General features: G+C 36.0%; 1 protein-coding gene across 2 annotated transcripts in view; it reads right to left on the reverse strand.

The window, feature by feature from the left end:
- Positions 1–15064, reverse strand: part of CFAP36 (cilia and flagella associated protein 36) — a 29446-nt gene extending 14382 nt beyond the window's left edge. Inside the window, exons 1-4 of one of the 2 annotated variants that reach the window (XM_001496377.7) lie at positions 14686–15064; positions 11562–11626; positions 10819–10920; positions 202–316 (exon numbers count right to left, since the gene is read on the reverse strand). In XM_001496377.7, coding sequence (XP_001496427.1) covers positions 202–316; positions 10819–10920; positions 11562–11626; positions 14686–14800 — 397 coding nt within the window. In that variant the 5' untranslated portion in view covers positions 14801–15064. The remainder of the gene's footprint in view (positions 1–201; positions 317–10818; positions 10921–11561; positions 11627–14685) is intronic. The other variant, XM_005599974.4, reaches the window with a different exon arrangement.
- Between the last annotated feature and the right edge of the window lie 993 nt (positions 15065–16057).

The raw sequence follows: 16057 nt of genomic DNA on the forward strand, positions 1-16057 counted from the left end.
CTGCTTTCTTTGAGATGTCAAACACATAGTGATCAGGTAGTTTATACTCTTGAATCTCTAAAGTCAGCCATAGAGTTTCACGCTTGAAATAAATTTATGCAAGGTAGCTACATTTAAGACCATATTAGAATCAGAATAGTCAAAACTGCAACAACAAAAAAAACGCATGTAGCATTTAGATTTCTAAATTCAACATTTTACCATTTCTCTCTTGAATTATTCGAATGGCTTGCAGCTGCATTTCAATGTTTTTCTGGACCATCATTGTTTTAAAGATAGTAAAATCTTCCGCTGCCAACACAGGTTGCAAAATGGCCTGTGGAAAGAAGTCTCAAGTTAAACAAAGATTCAAATTTTAAAACTATTTTCTACACACTCAAATCATTTCCACTGTAAAAGGTGCATTAATTCAAGAATGCTGCAATATTATTTATAATTAGATGACTCAAAAAGACAATTTGAAGATTTTATTCTAAAAGCCTTTAAAGTAGGGTTCTTAAGAGACTGACTCTCCCAACCCCCAGGCCTCCAGGAAGCTAAGGCTGACAGTGATACATTTTCCAAATAAGCAAGTGATGAGTTACTCTGAAAAACAACACAGGAATTGGCCTTACTTTTTTTAAAGTTACCGCTTCAGTATCTTGATTTGTTTTTCAGCCAAAATAATGTAATCTATATGCTTTATATTCTGTCACTTGAAATTTACTGTTTAATGATAAATCAGCAACTACAAAATTATCCCTTAATTAATTAAATAAAAGTAATAAAATAAAAGTAAATACCAAAAAATGGAGTCTGGAAAATAAGTGTAATGAGGTATCAGTAACACGAGAAGGCAATTGTAGTTATTTATATGTAGAAAGTTTTGTGGAAGAGGTAGTTAGAAATTATGATGTAAAATCATTTTCTGGATGGAACAGAAGTCTAACAAATTAAGAAAAAAATAAAGGTATCTACTCTAGAGTTCCCAAATTAACACTTCCTTAACCACAGACAACTACTGCTATGTCAAAAAGCAAACCAATTCCCAAGCTGATTAAAAAGAAGTAGAATAAGATTTGAAATGTGTGAAAAACCAAAAGATAACACTGATATCTTATCTGTCTTACTAAAATCTTATTTCAAACTTTACATGATATTAATAGAAAAGGTGACCACACAAAATCATGCAGAGGCAACCAAGGGTGTGCCATTGTTTACCAGGTGGACAGCAGCAATAACGTCAGAGAGACATCTCAACAAAAGCTCCACCAAAGAGCTCTAGGCAAAGAGGAGGAAGCCCTTCCCACAACAACCAGCTCACATCCTAGACACCCGCGGTAGAGCTAAACAAAATAAAGTGGAAAAGCAGCTCTCTGTGACAGGAAGTCAACTGCAGGGAAAAAAAGCTGGAAAGTTTCTTTTCCTTTAAATTCACATAAACTGTTCAAAAGGCCCAGGGCAGGGGATGGCAAATAGGCTTTATCTGTTTTTGACTGAAAGTTGCAGCCCAGAGCTCAGTATTGAAAACATTTCTGGGCAGCCTCTGTGATAGATCAGTGATGTCTGCCAGGACCTCTTTATGGGATTATGCCACCACGTAACTTTGGTCTGGGGCTTCCTAGGCTTCTTACTAGTAATATCAAGTACTTTATCCTCATCACCAACAAACACTTGAAGGGCTTACTGATGACAATGTGTCGACAAGAGCTTCTATCAGCAAGTCAGAGTTTGAGTTGATACTTGAAATTATAGTTCAGGGCTTCTCAAAGTGTGTTCCTTGACCCATCTAAGAAATGCAGGAAAGAGGCATTGTTAAATGCATATTCCTGAGCTCTGCCCTAGACATAATGAACCTAAATTTCTGAAGGATGGGTGCCCATGCACCTCCTCAGATAATTCTCATAACATTAAAGTTTGAGAACCATTGATACGTTGGGGAAGAAAATGAGCCCTTGATATTAAAAGCCTACTTCCAGCTTAACCATGCAGCAGCTGTATGACTCTGGACATACTATTAGTCCTCTGAGCTTCAGTTTCTTCATCTGCAAATTAGTATAATAATAATAGTAATACAGTATTTCACTGAATCTAAGACTCCATAGACTAGTAAAATAAACCATTATTTCAAGTACCAAGAAAAGCAAAAAAAACCCTGCCAATTAAATTAAAACATGCCATCAATTATAAAGTGCATTCTCATTTCAGAGATATTATAATATGAAAAATTTGCATTTTAGAATGAAAGAAATATATTAATAACTTTCTGGCTGGGTGTCAGAATTAAACAAGATGAAAAAGCACTTTTTAACTGAAAAGTACCTATAAAAGTAATTGCTCTGGCCCTTATTGAGGCTGGTTAAATATCAAAATAGTGTTCTACACCTAACAACTTTACAGCAATCTTCTGGTTCAAGATTCTGGGCTCTTCTGGTCCAAGGAAATAGAGCACCCCTCTCCTAAGAGCTTCCAATAAGGGCAGTTAGAGGAAGTGAATACAAGAGTTACTCCAAAAAACTAGCAAGTAGTTTAAAAACAACAATCTTAAGAATCCTTTAAATTAATTGAAATGTCAAACTACCTTGAAAAATTATGAGGTAAAGCAAATGTGATATCTATGTTTGAGAAAAGCACATTAACAAAAAAATGAGCATTGAGTCATTAAAATCTGACTTAAATGAGTTTAAAAGACATTCAAACATGTTCACACTTAGCCTAAGGTAACCCTATTTTTATCTCTGTTTAGACAATCACACTGTAGTTTTGAAAGGTACAATCATGCATTTATGCTGCTCCATTAATAGAAGTGCAACAAGAAATAGATGAATTCATTATTATAGTTGGAGACTTCAACACCCTCTATTAGTAATGGACAGATCCAGCAGGCAGAAAATCAGTAAGGACATAGCTGAACTGAACAGCAACTCCTGTCAACTGGATCAAATTGACATTTCTCCAACAACAGAAAAATATACATTCTTTTCAAGCTCACATGGAACATTCACCAAAACAGGGAACATTCTGGGCCATAAAACACATCTTAATAAATTTAAAAGAATAACACTCATACAAAGCATGCTCTCAGACCACAACAGAATTAAACTAGAAATCACTAACAAAACAATAGCTGGAAAAGCCTAAAATACTTGGAGATTAAACCACACACTTCTAAATAATATATAGGTCAAACAAGTAGTCTTAAGAAAAATTTTTAAAATACTTCTAACTAAATGAAAATGAAAATACAACTTATCAAAATTTGTGGGGTGCAGCAAAAGTAGGCTTTGAAGGAAATTTATAGCATTGAATGACTATAGTAGAAAAGAAGAAATATCTAACATCAATAATCTAAGCTTTCCCTTAGGAACTACAAAAAGAAGAACAAATTAAATCCAAAGTAAGCATAAGAAAAAAAGTAGATATTGGAGAAGAAATCAGTGAAATTGAAAGTAGAAAATCAACAAAAGTAAAAGTTGATTCTTTGCAAAGACCAATAAAACTGATAAATTTCTAGCGAAGTTAACTAGGGAAAAAAGAGAGAAGACATAAATTACTAATATCAGAAATGAAAAAGAGGACATCACTAGAGATCTTATGGACATTAAAAAGATAATAAAGAAATGTCATGAACAACTCTGTGTCCACAAATTTGATAAGAGAGATGAAATGGATCAATTCCTTGAAAAACACAAGCTGCCAAAACTCACACAAGAAGAAACAGACAATCTGAATAAGACTGTATCTATTAAAAAAAGGAGTCAATAATTAATAATCTTCCAAAACAAAGCACTAGGCCCAGCAGAGTTCACTGGTGGATTCTACCAAATATTTCATAAACATATAAATTCTCTACAAAAAAAAGATAAAATTTTGAAGTAAGTTATAGATTCACGTTATTTCTCAAAAGAGTAATGATCAAATATGTATTTGCAGAAGTTGAATAGCATAGCATATACAACTGAAGTGAAAGCTTTTCTACCGATTCAAATTATTAAGGTGGAAAAAAGTATGATTTTGAAGCCCACTATCTCTCCTATGACTCAGTTTGTATGCTGTTTTCCCAACACCCTCCCTACAAGATTCAGATTAGCATTTACATGTATTTGAACATGTATGTGAAAAATTGCCCTAAGCTAAGAATCCTTGGGGAAAAGAAAGAAATCACACCATTTCTCTACAATCTCTTCCAGAAAACAGAAGCAAAGGGAGTCCTCCCTAACTCATTTTATGAGGCCAGCATTACCCTAATACCAAAACTAGACAAAGCCATTACAGGAAAGGAAAACTACAGACCAATTATCTCTCATGAACAGAGATGTAAAAATCCTCAACAAAATATTAGCAAATTGAATCCAACAATGTATAAAAAGACACCACAACCAAGTGGGATTTATTCTAGGTATGCAAGTATGCAACATCCAAAAATTAATTCATGTAATTCATCACATCAATAGGCTAAAGAAGAAAAATCATATGATCATGTCAATAGACACAGAAAAAGGATTTGACAAAATCCAACACCAATTCATGATAAAAACTATCAGCAAACTTGGAAAAGAGAGGAACTTCCTTAACCTAATAAAGAATATCTATTAAAAAAACTACAGGGGCCAGCCCCGTGGCCAAGAGGTTAAGTTCACGCACTCTGCTTAGGCAGCCCAGGGTTTTACTGGTTCGGATCCTGAGCATGGACATAGAACCACTCGTCAGGTCATGTTGAGGTGGCGTCCCACATGCCACAATTAGAAGGACCACAACTAGAATATACTATGTACTGGGGGGATTTGGGGAGAAAAAGCAGGAAAAAAAAAAAAGAAGATTGGCAACAGTTGTTAGCTCAGGTGCCAATATTTAAAAAAAAAAAAACTACAGCTAACATCATATTTAATGGTGAGAAACTAGATGCTTTCCCATTAAGATCAGTAACAAGTTCCCTCTCACCATTCCCATTCCACATTATACTGGAAGTCCTAGCTAATACATTAAGAAACGAAAATTAAAGGTATAAAGATTGGGAAGGAAGAAACAAAACTGTTTTTGTTCAGACAACATGACTGTCTACAGAAAATTCCAAAGAATCAATTTTAAAAAACCCTCCTGGAACTAATAAGTAATTATAGCAAGGTTTCAGGATACAAGGTTACTATACAAAAGTTAACTGCTTTCCTATATACCAGCAATGAACAATTGGAATTTGAAATAAAAAACACACCACCAATTACATTAGCACCACAAAAAAAGAAGTACTTAGGAATAAATCTAGCAGAGTATGCACAAGATCTATATGAGGAAAACTAAAAAACTGATGAAAGAAATTAAAGATGATCTAAATAAATGGAAGTATATTCCATGTTCATAGCTAAGAAGCTAAGTTAACATGCCAATTCTTCCCAGTTTTATCTTTAGATTCAAACAATCCCAATCAGAATCCCAGCAAGTTATTTTGTGGATATCAACAAACTGATTTTAACATTTACATGGAAAGGGAAAAGACCAAGAATAGCTACACAATACTGAAAAAGAACAAAGTCAGAGGACTGACACTACCTGACTGCAAGACTTACTATAAACTACAATAATCAAGACAATACAGTATTGGTGAAAGAACAGACAAATAGATTAATGGAACAGAATAGAACCCAACAATAGACCAATACAAACACAGCCAACTGATCTCTGACAAAGGAACAAAGGTAAACCAATGGAGAAAGGATCATCTTTCCAGGAAACGGTGCTGGAACAACTGAACATCTACATGCAAAAAAATGGATCTAAACACTGACCTTACATCTTTCACAAAAATTACAGTAGTCGCCCCTTATCCATGGGGGATATATTCCAAGACCCCCAGTGGATGCCTGAAACCACAGATAGTACTGAATTCTACATATACTATGTTTTTTCCTAACAAGCTAACAGGTGGGTTGTGTATACAGGAGGGATATGCTGGACAAAGGGATGATTCACATGCCAGGCAGGATGGAGCAGGACAGCTTAAGACATCATCACACTACTTAGAACGGGCATGCAATTTAAAACTTATGAATTATTTCTGGAATTTTCCATTTAATATTTTCGGACCACAGTTGACTGCAAGTAACTGAAACCATGGAAAGCAAAACCACAGATAAGGGGGAACTACTGTAACTCAAAATGCATCACAGACTTAAATGTAAAAAACAAAACCATAAAACTTCTAGAATGTAGCACAGAGAAAATCTAGATAACCTTGGATGTGGCAATGACTTCTTAAGATTCAACACTAAAAGCATAATCCATGAAAGAAAACTGATAAACTGGACTTCATTAAAATAAAAAGCTTCTGTTCTATAAAAGACACTGTTAAGAGAATGAAAAGACAAGCCACAGAGGAAAATTTTGTGAAATATTTGCAAAACACATACTGTGATAAAGGAAACGTATCAAAAATATACAAAGAACTCTTACAACTCAACAATTAGGAAACAATTAAAAATGAGCAAAACAATGAGATACCACGACACACCTATTAGAATGCCTAAAATCCAAAAAACTGACAATACCAAATGATGACGAAGATGTGGAACAACAGGCACTCTCATTCATTGCTGGTAAAAATGCAAAATGGTACACTACTTCAGAAGAGAGTTCGGCAGTTTCTTACAAAGCTAAACTTAATCTTACATATAATCCAGCAATCTACTCCTGTTTACCCAGATGAATTGAAAACTGTATGTCCATACAAAAGCCTAAATACGATTTATAGTGGTTTTATTCATAATTAGCAAAGACTGGAAACCACCAAATGTCTTCCAAAAGGTAAATGGATAAACTGTGGTATATCCATATAATGGAATATTATTCAGCAATAAAAAGAAATGAAGTATCAAACAACACAAAACATGGAGGAAACTTGAATTCATATTGCTTAGCAAAAGAAGCCAGTCTGAAAAGGCTACAACTGTATGATCCCAATTGTATGAGATCAGTGGTTGCCAGGGGCTTGGGGCAGTGATGGAAAGGATGAATGTGTGGAGCACAGGGGATTTTTAAGCCAGTGGAATTATTTTGTATGATATTGTAATAATGGATCTATGACATTATGTATTTGGCAAAATCCACAGAAGCATACAACACAAAGAGTGAACCCTAATGTAAACTATGGACTTTAGTTAATAATAATGTATCAATATTGGCTCATCAATTGTAACAAATATACCACACTAATGAGAGGTGTTTATAATAAGGGACACTGTACTATCTGCTCAATTTTCTGTAAACCTAAAACTTCTCTATAAAATAAAGTCTATTAATTTTTTGAAATCTTACTAGCACTCATACAAAATATCGTTAACTATCCTGTTTGTATTTTTAGAAAATGAAAGTTTCACCGTATATGTAATCTTTTCAACAACACAAGTTATTGGGAAAAAGTGTGGTTTTCCCAAATTACTATTATTATAATACAAACGTTTCTGAAAGTATTAATTTCTATGTTATAAAAGTCAAAGCAAATCAAGTAAGAAACAAAAAGAAAAGCAAAAAATACTGATTGTCTCTTGCCATATAGAAGTCCCCGGCTTTTGCAATACATAGAAATCAATGAGCCTTACCCAAAGATCACATAACAATGAAGCAAGTCACTTTTGCCTATTTCAATTGGAAAAGACTACAAAATTACAAATATTAACTGAAGACAACTGAATTAATAAATATATCAGTATTTATTATCATTTTCTTCTGAACTGTTTAGAAAGATATCCTAATTCACAAGCATTTTTTAAGAAAGCACACATACATAACAGGAAAACATCCTCTGAAAAAGATTTTATTGTTTTAAACTAGAGTTCTTCATCTGATGCACTCCTTGCCACTCCTGCTGACTTTAACACACAAGAGTATGCCAGGACACTGGTCTAGGTCTAATGATGACCAAACCATGTAAAAAGAATTTTGCAAGTTGGCTTTTAGCAGTACAATTCAATGGGATCTAGCAGCTAGTGTAAAAAATCAAAAGCAAACCAAAACAAAATAAAAATTACCTCCTAAATTACTCAAGGCAAGCAATTGGTTTCTTGAGTTCATTTTTAGGTACCCCATATTGGCATAATACAATCAGCATTCTGATCTTTATGTACAAAGATTAGATTATTACCGCAAAGTAGTACATAACGTGCTTTGAGCTGTTTTTCTGGTAATGGTGATGGCCTTGTGCTGATTCAGTCATGTTGCTATTCAGTATCTGGTGCTGAGTTTGCTCCAGAAGAGAATAAAGCTAACTAGTCCACATGGGGATTGAATCCATGACCCTGGCCTAATTAGCACACTGCTAATCAACTACCAAAATAGCTACTGTTAATTAAGAAGTGCTTCCATTTATAGACCACTTTATATATGTCAGGTATTGTGCTCATGTTTCATAAAAATTATTTCTTAAATTGCACAAAAACTTTTCAAAGTACAGGCATACCTCAGAGATACTGCAGGTTCAGTTCCAGACCACTACCATAAGGCAAATATCACCATAAAGCAAGTCACATGAATTTTTTGGTTTCCCAGTGCATATAAAAGTTATGTTTACAGTGTACTGTAGTCTATTAAGTGTATAATAGCATTATGTCTAAAAAAATGTACATGCCTAATTAAAAACTACTTTATTGCTAAAAAATGCTAACCATCACCTGAGCCTTCAGTGAGTTATAACCTCTTTGCTAGTGAAGGGTCTTGTAAAAAACACAATATCTGCAAAGTACCATAAAGCAAGGCACAATAAAATGAGGTATGCCTGTAGATACTATCCCTATTTTACAGATGTGCAAACTGAGAATCAGAATGGATAGGAAAGGAAAACTGTAAAACCACCTTTGTCCGAGGTCTTACAGCTAGTAAATGAAAGATCTAGGACTCAGATCTAGGTCTGTCTGTGTGAAAATGCTTGCCTCCTTGTACATAACCAGGCTGTACTACAATCAACTCCAAACAAATCAAAAGGTGTTGTATGATAGAAAAGAGAAAGACGTGTTACTGTTGATCTGAAAACATTTCAAAATTCTGAACATCTTCATTCACAAATAAAGTTATCCTGATACTGAAAACAAAAGATGGATGTGTCTACTATTAAACTGTGAAAATCTTTATTCACAAAGTAATTCAGACTCATTCACAATGGCTTAATTAATGGGGTTGACAAATATTAACCGAAGCAGAAAATATTCCTGGAAAACAAGGAAAATAAAAACAAATACCAATGTATTAAAAGAAATTTAAAGACTAGTTAATAATTTTCAAATTCTTCCTATTGAACTAAAAAGGAGAAGAAAATAATGCCTATTATTATTCCTTAAACTAAAACTATGGTATATATAGAATAAAAGCTATTAGTGAACCATAAAACAACTTTTGCTTTATAGAATTATTAACTAATAAAATCAGATGTTTGTTACATTAGTGTGGGCATATCAATAACATTTAAATATTTTTTTAACTATCATGTTATATTAAAGATTTTCTATCTCTGGAATTAAAGGTGATCGTTAAATAAGCAAAAGCTGTACAAAAAAGAACTGTAGCAGGAAGTACAGGATCAAGTACTAGTCAAAGCAACCTCTTCTGGGCCACAATAAGAAGATAATTTAAGTAAACATTTATTGAGAACTACACCTACTGGGAACTAAGTTCTCATCTCTGTGCTAGATGCTGGGAATGCAAAGATACTAAAACAGTTCAAAGGACTTACAGTCTAATAAGGCAAACAGATTTGTAAGAAACTGTAATTCAAGGTAGAGTACCAAAAACGTAAAAGTAGCCAGTGAAGTAGAATGAGCACTAGTCTGACTAGAGAGATAGGAAAGCTGCTGTAAGAACTAACACACTAGCCAGGCCCTATGATGAGAACGATTTCTCTGGGTAAGGAAAGGATGGTGGGTGCAGAGGTAGGGGATGAACGTTCTAGGTTAAGGGAATAATAGCATGAGCAAAGTCAGGTGCAAGGATGTTGACAAGAGTGAGTGGTCTGGAAGACTGTGGTACATAATGTATTGGAGAACTATAGCAGAAAAAAAAGAGGCTGAAAATATAATTTGGGGTCACGTCACAAAAAATCCTCACTACCATCTCGTTAAGGAACTATAGTTTATTTGATAGAAGACGGGAAAGCTAAAGCAAATTTTTAGAAGGCTATTTGGGCTGTAGTAACATAGCCCTGTCCTCACCCTCTAAGCAAGGGCTCTTAGTTGGGGTTCCTGGGCTGGTATCCTGGCTCTACTGCTTACTTAGCTGTGGATCTGCACTAGGTGCTTAATATATCTGTGCATTAGTTTTCTCATTCATAAATGGAAGTAAAATAATACCAATTACTTAAAGGGTGTCAGGAAGTTTAAATGAGATAATATATGTCAAGTGCTTAAATAGCAGCTGGCATGAGCCGTCAGTAAATATTAGTTATAGATACATGTAATATCAACTTCAGTCCAGTACTGCACAACTAAGGAGACAATAAAAGTAGTTCCAAGAGAAGGAAGCCCCAGCAACTGTGTAATTTGGATCTGCTAACATTAAAAAGGGGGCAAGGGCAAAACTGTCAGAGATCTATATAAATAAAACAGTAGTTTGAATAAACCCTGTGATCTATTATAGATCTGAGTTTAGAAAGTTCCTTTTTAATTGCCTCAGTTCATTAATGCCTCAAATTATCATTTCTCAAGGTAGTTATAAAAAAGAACCCATATGTGATGAGTTAGCTTTTCACTCTTACAATGTCAAGAATATTATACTTTGATAATCAAACATAGAAAATTTAAGTGAAACCCTGGGCATTTTTGTTAAAACTATATGTTAGCAGAATAACACAAAAGCAAAAACCTGTGAAGTATGGGTCTTTGCAAGAGGAGAAGTGCATGCTTCTTGAAATTGATCTTCATTAATTCCAATTTCTTTGAGGTAACTTTCTAACAGCTTTTCAACCTAAAAAGAGAAAGTTTAACTTTTATAATTTACATAGAAAAATTCCAAATGATAGTTTTCATGTTAAGTATCGAGTTTAGAAAAGTGTAATCAAAAGCATGCTTGCAATTATTAATCTATATAAAATTATATTACGTGGCAGTGACAATGTCCTTCACTGAAAAAACAAACAGCATAAAGTTAAAATTTTTACAGAGAATTAAATGAAATTTTATTTCTTCTACTAGAAATAACGGAAGTCCAGATTATGACATTCAATACGGTACAACTCTTCTGCTACCCAGAGGCATTTTTAAAAATCACAAGACAACCATGGCTAAATAAATAATTAACACTTGCCTGAATGCATCAGCAGAAGAATAAGAACAAAATTTAAAGATTAGATGCAAGATTAGTTGCATTTTAAGGGTAAAATAGTTGTCCTACACCCATTCCTTAGATTCTAGGGTAAAAGAGATAAGAAGTCATAAGGATGAGATGTTCCGAGAACACTTGGAGGCTGATGCAACTGGTAGTTATTAGGGTAGATCTGATTTTTTTTAAGCAAAGAATTTTAATGGAAAAAATCTATTTTTTTAATTTAGAAGAACTAAAATTATTATTCTAATTACCTTTAAAAATCGGTGAAAAAAAATACTCACCAGTTCTTTGTATTCCTGATGAATCTCTGTATAAGTCAATTTGCTTTCTTCTTCATCATCAAAAACTAAATTTAAAAGAAAAATATTTTTAGTGTAAAAAAAAATCATTTCATTAATGCAAATATAAAAGCCCACTCTTTACATCTTACAAATAGAACTCTTATTTTTATAACGTAGCTCTTCAACTTTGAGTTCTTGGGTTTAAAAAGAAAAAAGTATATATATGTTTATATATGTATATAAAGTATATACCTACACATATATACACATATATAAAGTATAAAAAGTACATATATAAAGTATAAAAAGTATGTATATGTTTATATATATATAGCGTTCACTGTAAACAAGTTTTTTCCTACTTAAGATCTACTTCATATATAAGACAAACACTAATTTTCTACTTTTCAATCAATAAGACAACAATGTCTTTATAAACTTTTAATGGAATATTATTTTTAATAGTTTTTAAACATTAATTCCTTTTACAACAGGCTCCAGATTATTTTACCATACTGAAACTCTGCTGATGCAAACTTTACTGAAAGTGACTAGGACATTTTTTTTACATATAAATTAATAATGAAGTTAAAATAAATAAAATCAAAACAAATGTGAAACAACGTAGCTTAGAAAGAAATATATTCCCTCGAGAAGCTACAATCTAATTAGGGAAACAGGACAAATACATGAACTGTAAACAATAAACTTTTTTTTTAATTCCTGCTGAATAAGCTTTCTAAAACGTAAAATTAACTTCTGTAATTTTTTACTTAAAACTCTTAACTGACTGCTCTTTGCCTAGAGAATAAGTGCAAAATCCTTAGAAGGCCAGACAAAACCCTCCAAGACTGGATCCCAAGTCTCATGTCCCACCACTCTACAACCTAAACTCTGCATTCTTAACAATACACAATTACTTGGAATACCACCAAACATAACACAGTGTTTCAAAGCCCCATGCCTTTGCTCAAGCCATCTCTCCCTAGATCTTTTTGCCTTTACTCCACCCCTGTTCTCCCAACCATTCTTCCAGACATTGCAGGTGGCACATTCTCCGTGATCTGCTACCCACTCCCTACTCCTAGGCTGGTTAGATCCCTTCCTCTGAACTCTTATACTACACAGCACCACGTGCCTAGCCTTATTATAACATTTGCCACTTTACACTTAAATTTTATTTACCTGCCTGTCTTTGCTAAATATAAACCTTTGAAGCACAAGGAATTTGTTGTATTCATCTTTCTATCCCCAGCTTCTGGCCCAAGAACACTCAATAAATGTTTGCTGAAATAAATGCTGATATCACAAAGTTGTACAAAACTAATCTTCAAATTACCTGAGGTGGTAAAGTCAGTGAAGCATATAAACACTGTTATTTTAACTGTCACTGGGATGTTACTTCCATAACTGCTGGCATCTGCTCTATATAACACTGGGCATACACGCAATACAGCAACTACCTAAGCTGTTTTCAGTTAATTCTGAAATCAAATTACTACATTCCATCTTCATAAAGCTGAGGATTACTGCTTCCCTGTAAAATTACACAATCAGGTGTGTTACTACTGAGATGCAGCCCCTTTTGATGTTTGGGGATATAAGGAAGAACAATGCTTTAATTTTTTTTCCTTTCAGCAGTGAGGTAAATGGAATCAAAACGTAACAATTTCTTTCTTCTCCTAAAGGAGGTCAGAACTCCATATTTCATCAGTCTCATAACAGCATTTTAAATTCTTTAAAAAAAGCACAAATAAGTTATTTCGAACTTTTAAAAAATTACCTGTAAAAACAATACTTAATAAAAACTATTTGAATTTTGATTACGGCAATGAGAATATAATGAAAAGCTTCAGTGATCAAACTAAATTTCATCTTTACCAGATTCATGGAATTTTAGAGTTGAAAGAATTCTTAAAAGGTCCTCCAGGATAACCAACCATTTGATAGTTTAATTCCCCTCTATAACATCTCCATTAGGACCCGCCCATGGCCAAGGGGTTAAGTTCGCGCGCTCTGCTTCGGAGGCCCAGGGTTTCACCAGTTCGAATCCTGGGCCCTGGGCGCGGGCATGGCACCGCTTGTCAGGCCATGCTGGGGCGGTGTCCTGCATGCCACAACTAGAAGGACCCACAACTAAAAGTACACAACTATGTACCGGGGGGCTTTGGGGAGAAAAAGGAAATATGAAGGCTTTAAAAAAAAGATCTCCATTAATTTGCGGTCACATCCATTCAAACACTGCTAGTGCCTCGGGACGCATTATCTTCGGAGGCAGGCTAACTCATCTGGGATCCATTCTGTTATGAAACACTTCCTTAATAGAAATTTGTTTCCCTATAGCTTGTACCCACTGACCCTAGCTCTAGCTCTATCCCACTGAACCTTACAAAACAAGTCTAATCCTTCCAACATAAGACAGACATTCAAATGATTGATGGATATTACTACCCTCCAAGTCTTGCCCCGCTAAACCACCGCGATAACAGCCGGCCTTCATTCGTATGACGTGATTTCTGGTTCCTTTTCGGTGAATGGGCTCCAACTCGTCTCCTCAGAACCTGGAGATGCCCTTCCCTCACAGGGAATTTTATGCCACGTTTATATACCTCATTTGTTAGAAGATACTCCCCATTTTTGGTACAGCCGAGAGTCAGGGAGCTCAATAAAGGGAATACATACAGGCCACCCGGATCACCAGCTCTGGGCCTGCTGGAGTAACCACATGCCTCCCTTTGCAGTCAACTGTTGGGATCAGAAGGAACTCAGGCAAACTGACGCCTCTCCTTCCAAGTCTCCGGGAAAGTGCTGAAGCCCACCCAAACAGTGCACCTGCCCAGGGCAGAAACGTGCAGGATGGGGTCCGAGACTCAACAAAGGACTGAAGTCTAATGTTGTTGGCATGTGTGCTCGGGCCCGGGGGAGGGAAGTCTCGGTCCCTGTTTTCAGTTCCACTAAGGGATCATGGGCGCAGCGACAGCAATACCTCCTACAAACCGGCTCTAAATCTGGCGGACAGGGGTGGAGACGCGGCAGATGAGACACGGTGAGTGATGACCACCTCCCTGCCGACTGCTGGTGTGAGAGGCGAGAAAGGATTGTTGGTTCGGGTTCTGGGTTTTACCTTCACATTTCTGCTCCACAAAGTCCAAGATGGGGATGGACCAGTCCGGGCCTCGCAGGAACCCGGCGATGCTCTCCACCACCCATTCCACCTCGTCCTCTTCTTCCGCAGCCATCCCACCCCCGCGGGGCGCCGCGGAACCCTAGACAAGACCCCCGAAGCGCACTAAAGCCTTTCGGCCGCAGGGAGCGCAGAGAGAAGGGGAGAAGAGCTGCCCCCGAAGTCTCCCGGCTACCTGGACGGAAGCTACAAACCAGTTAACGTAAAATGGTCGCTATGGCAACACGCGTAGCCGCCCGTCGCTGCCACCCGGAAGTGAAACCAGCTTCCCTGGGGCCTGCGCACCTCGGAGAGGGGCATTTGAAGAACGTTTACGATTGGCTGGAAAAGAACAGTGGCTCGAAAGATAACCTAACGCCCATTGGCCCGGAGTTGCTAGGGCTGAGAGGAGAAGTGTAGCCATTGGCTGGAGGTCCTAGAAGGACTGTCGAAGTACCCTCTCTGAGAAGTGCGTGAGAGCCAAGGCGCAGAAATGTCGCAGGATGTCCCAGTGACTAGGCCTTTGACTGGAAGACCTTCGGAGGCTTCCGTGCACAGTTGCTTCCCCTGCAGTCCCAAGCATCTTCACACCCACTGCCCCCGACACGTTTATGATTCAAGGATTGTTTGAAAATACAAAACCCAGCAAAGTAGCTCTGTAAGACTTGCTGATTGGCTCTGCACTTTGCATTGTGTAGCTCCAGGCGGGTCTTTAACCTTCCATGCATAAATAGAAAAAGTACAATTGGGAACTATTCAAGGGCAAAATCAAACTTAATATTGCTTTAAATAAATGTCTATGTAACCAAATCTTATGTCAAATAACACCAACTCAACTTTTAGATGGGGGTCCATTGTGGAATGGGTCTTCAAAGGTCATTGTCAACGTACTTGGCGTCCTGAAATATCTCTAAACAACCTTATATATATTTACATAAATGGGGTCATGTTCTCTTCATATATGGTCATATTTTCATATAAAAATATAAAACTATCCTTTACAGCTGCGCAGTATTCTATAGACTACCACTTTGTTATTTTTATTTCATGTGTGTATGTACACACAGTATCTTACTTGGATGCATAAATGTGATCATTAGCATGCAGGGTTTTTTTGCTCCCTTCGTGGTGTGGGTGTCCCATGCCATTTTTACCTTGTACAAACTGCTGAAATAAACATCTTTGTGTCTCTAAGAACTGTTGGTTTTATGGACTATCCCAAGGGGTAGATTCTAGCAGAATTGCTAAGTAAAAGAATGTATATACCTTGATTTATTTGACCAATCCCCAATGCTAGAATAAATAACTTCAATTTTTTAAACTCATAAACAAT

Source organism: Equus caballus, chromosome 15 (genome assembly GCF_041296265.1).
Source record: "Equus caballus isolate H_3958 breed thoroughbred chromosome 15, TB-T2T, whole genome shotgun sequence".
In the NCBI taxonomy this organism is placed as follows: domain Eukaryota; kingdom Metazoa; phylum Chordata; class Mammalia; order Perissodactyla; family Equidae; genus Equus; species Equus caballus.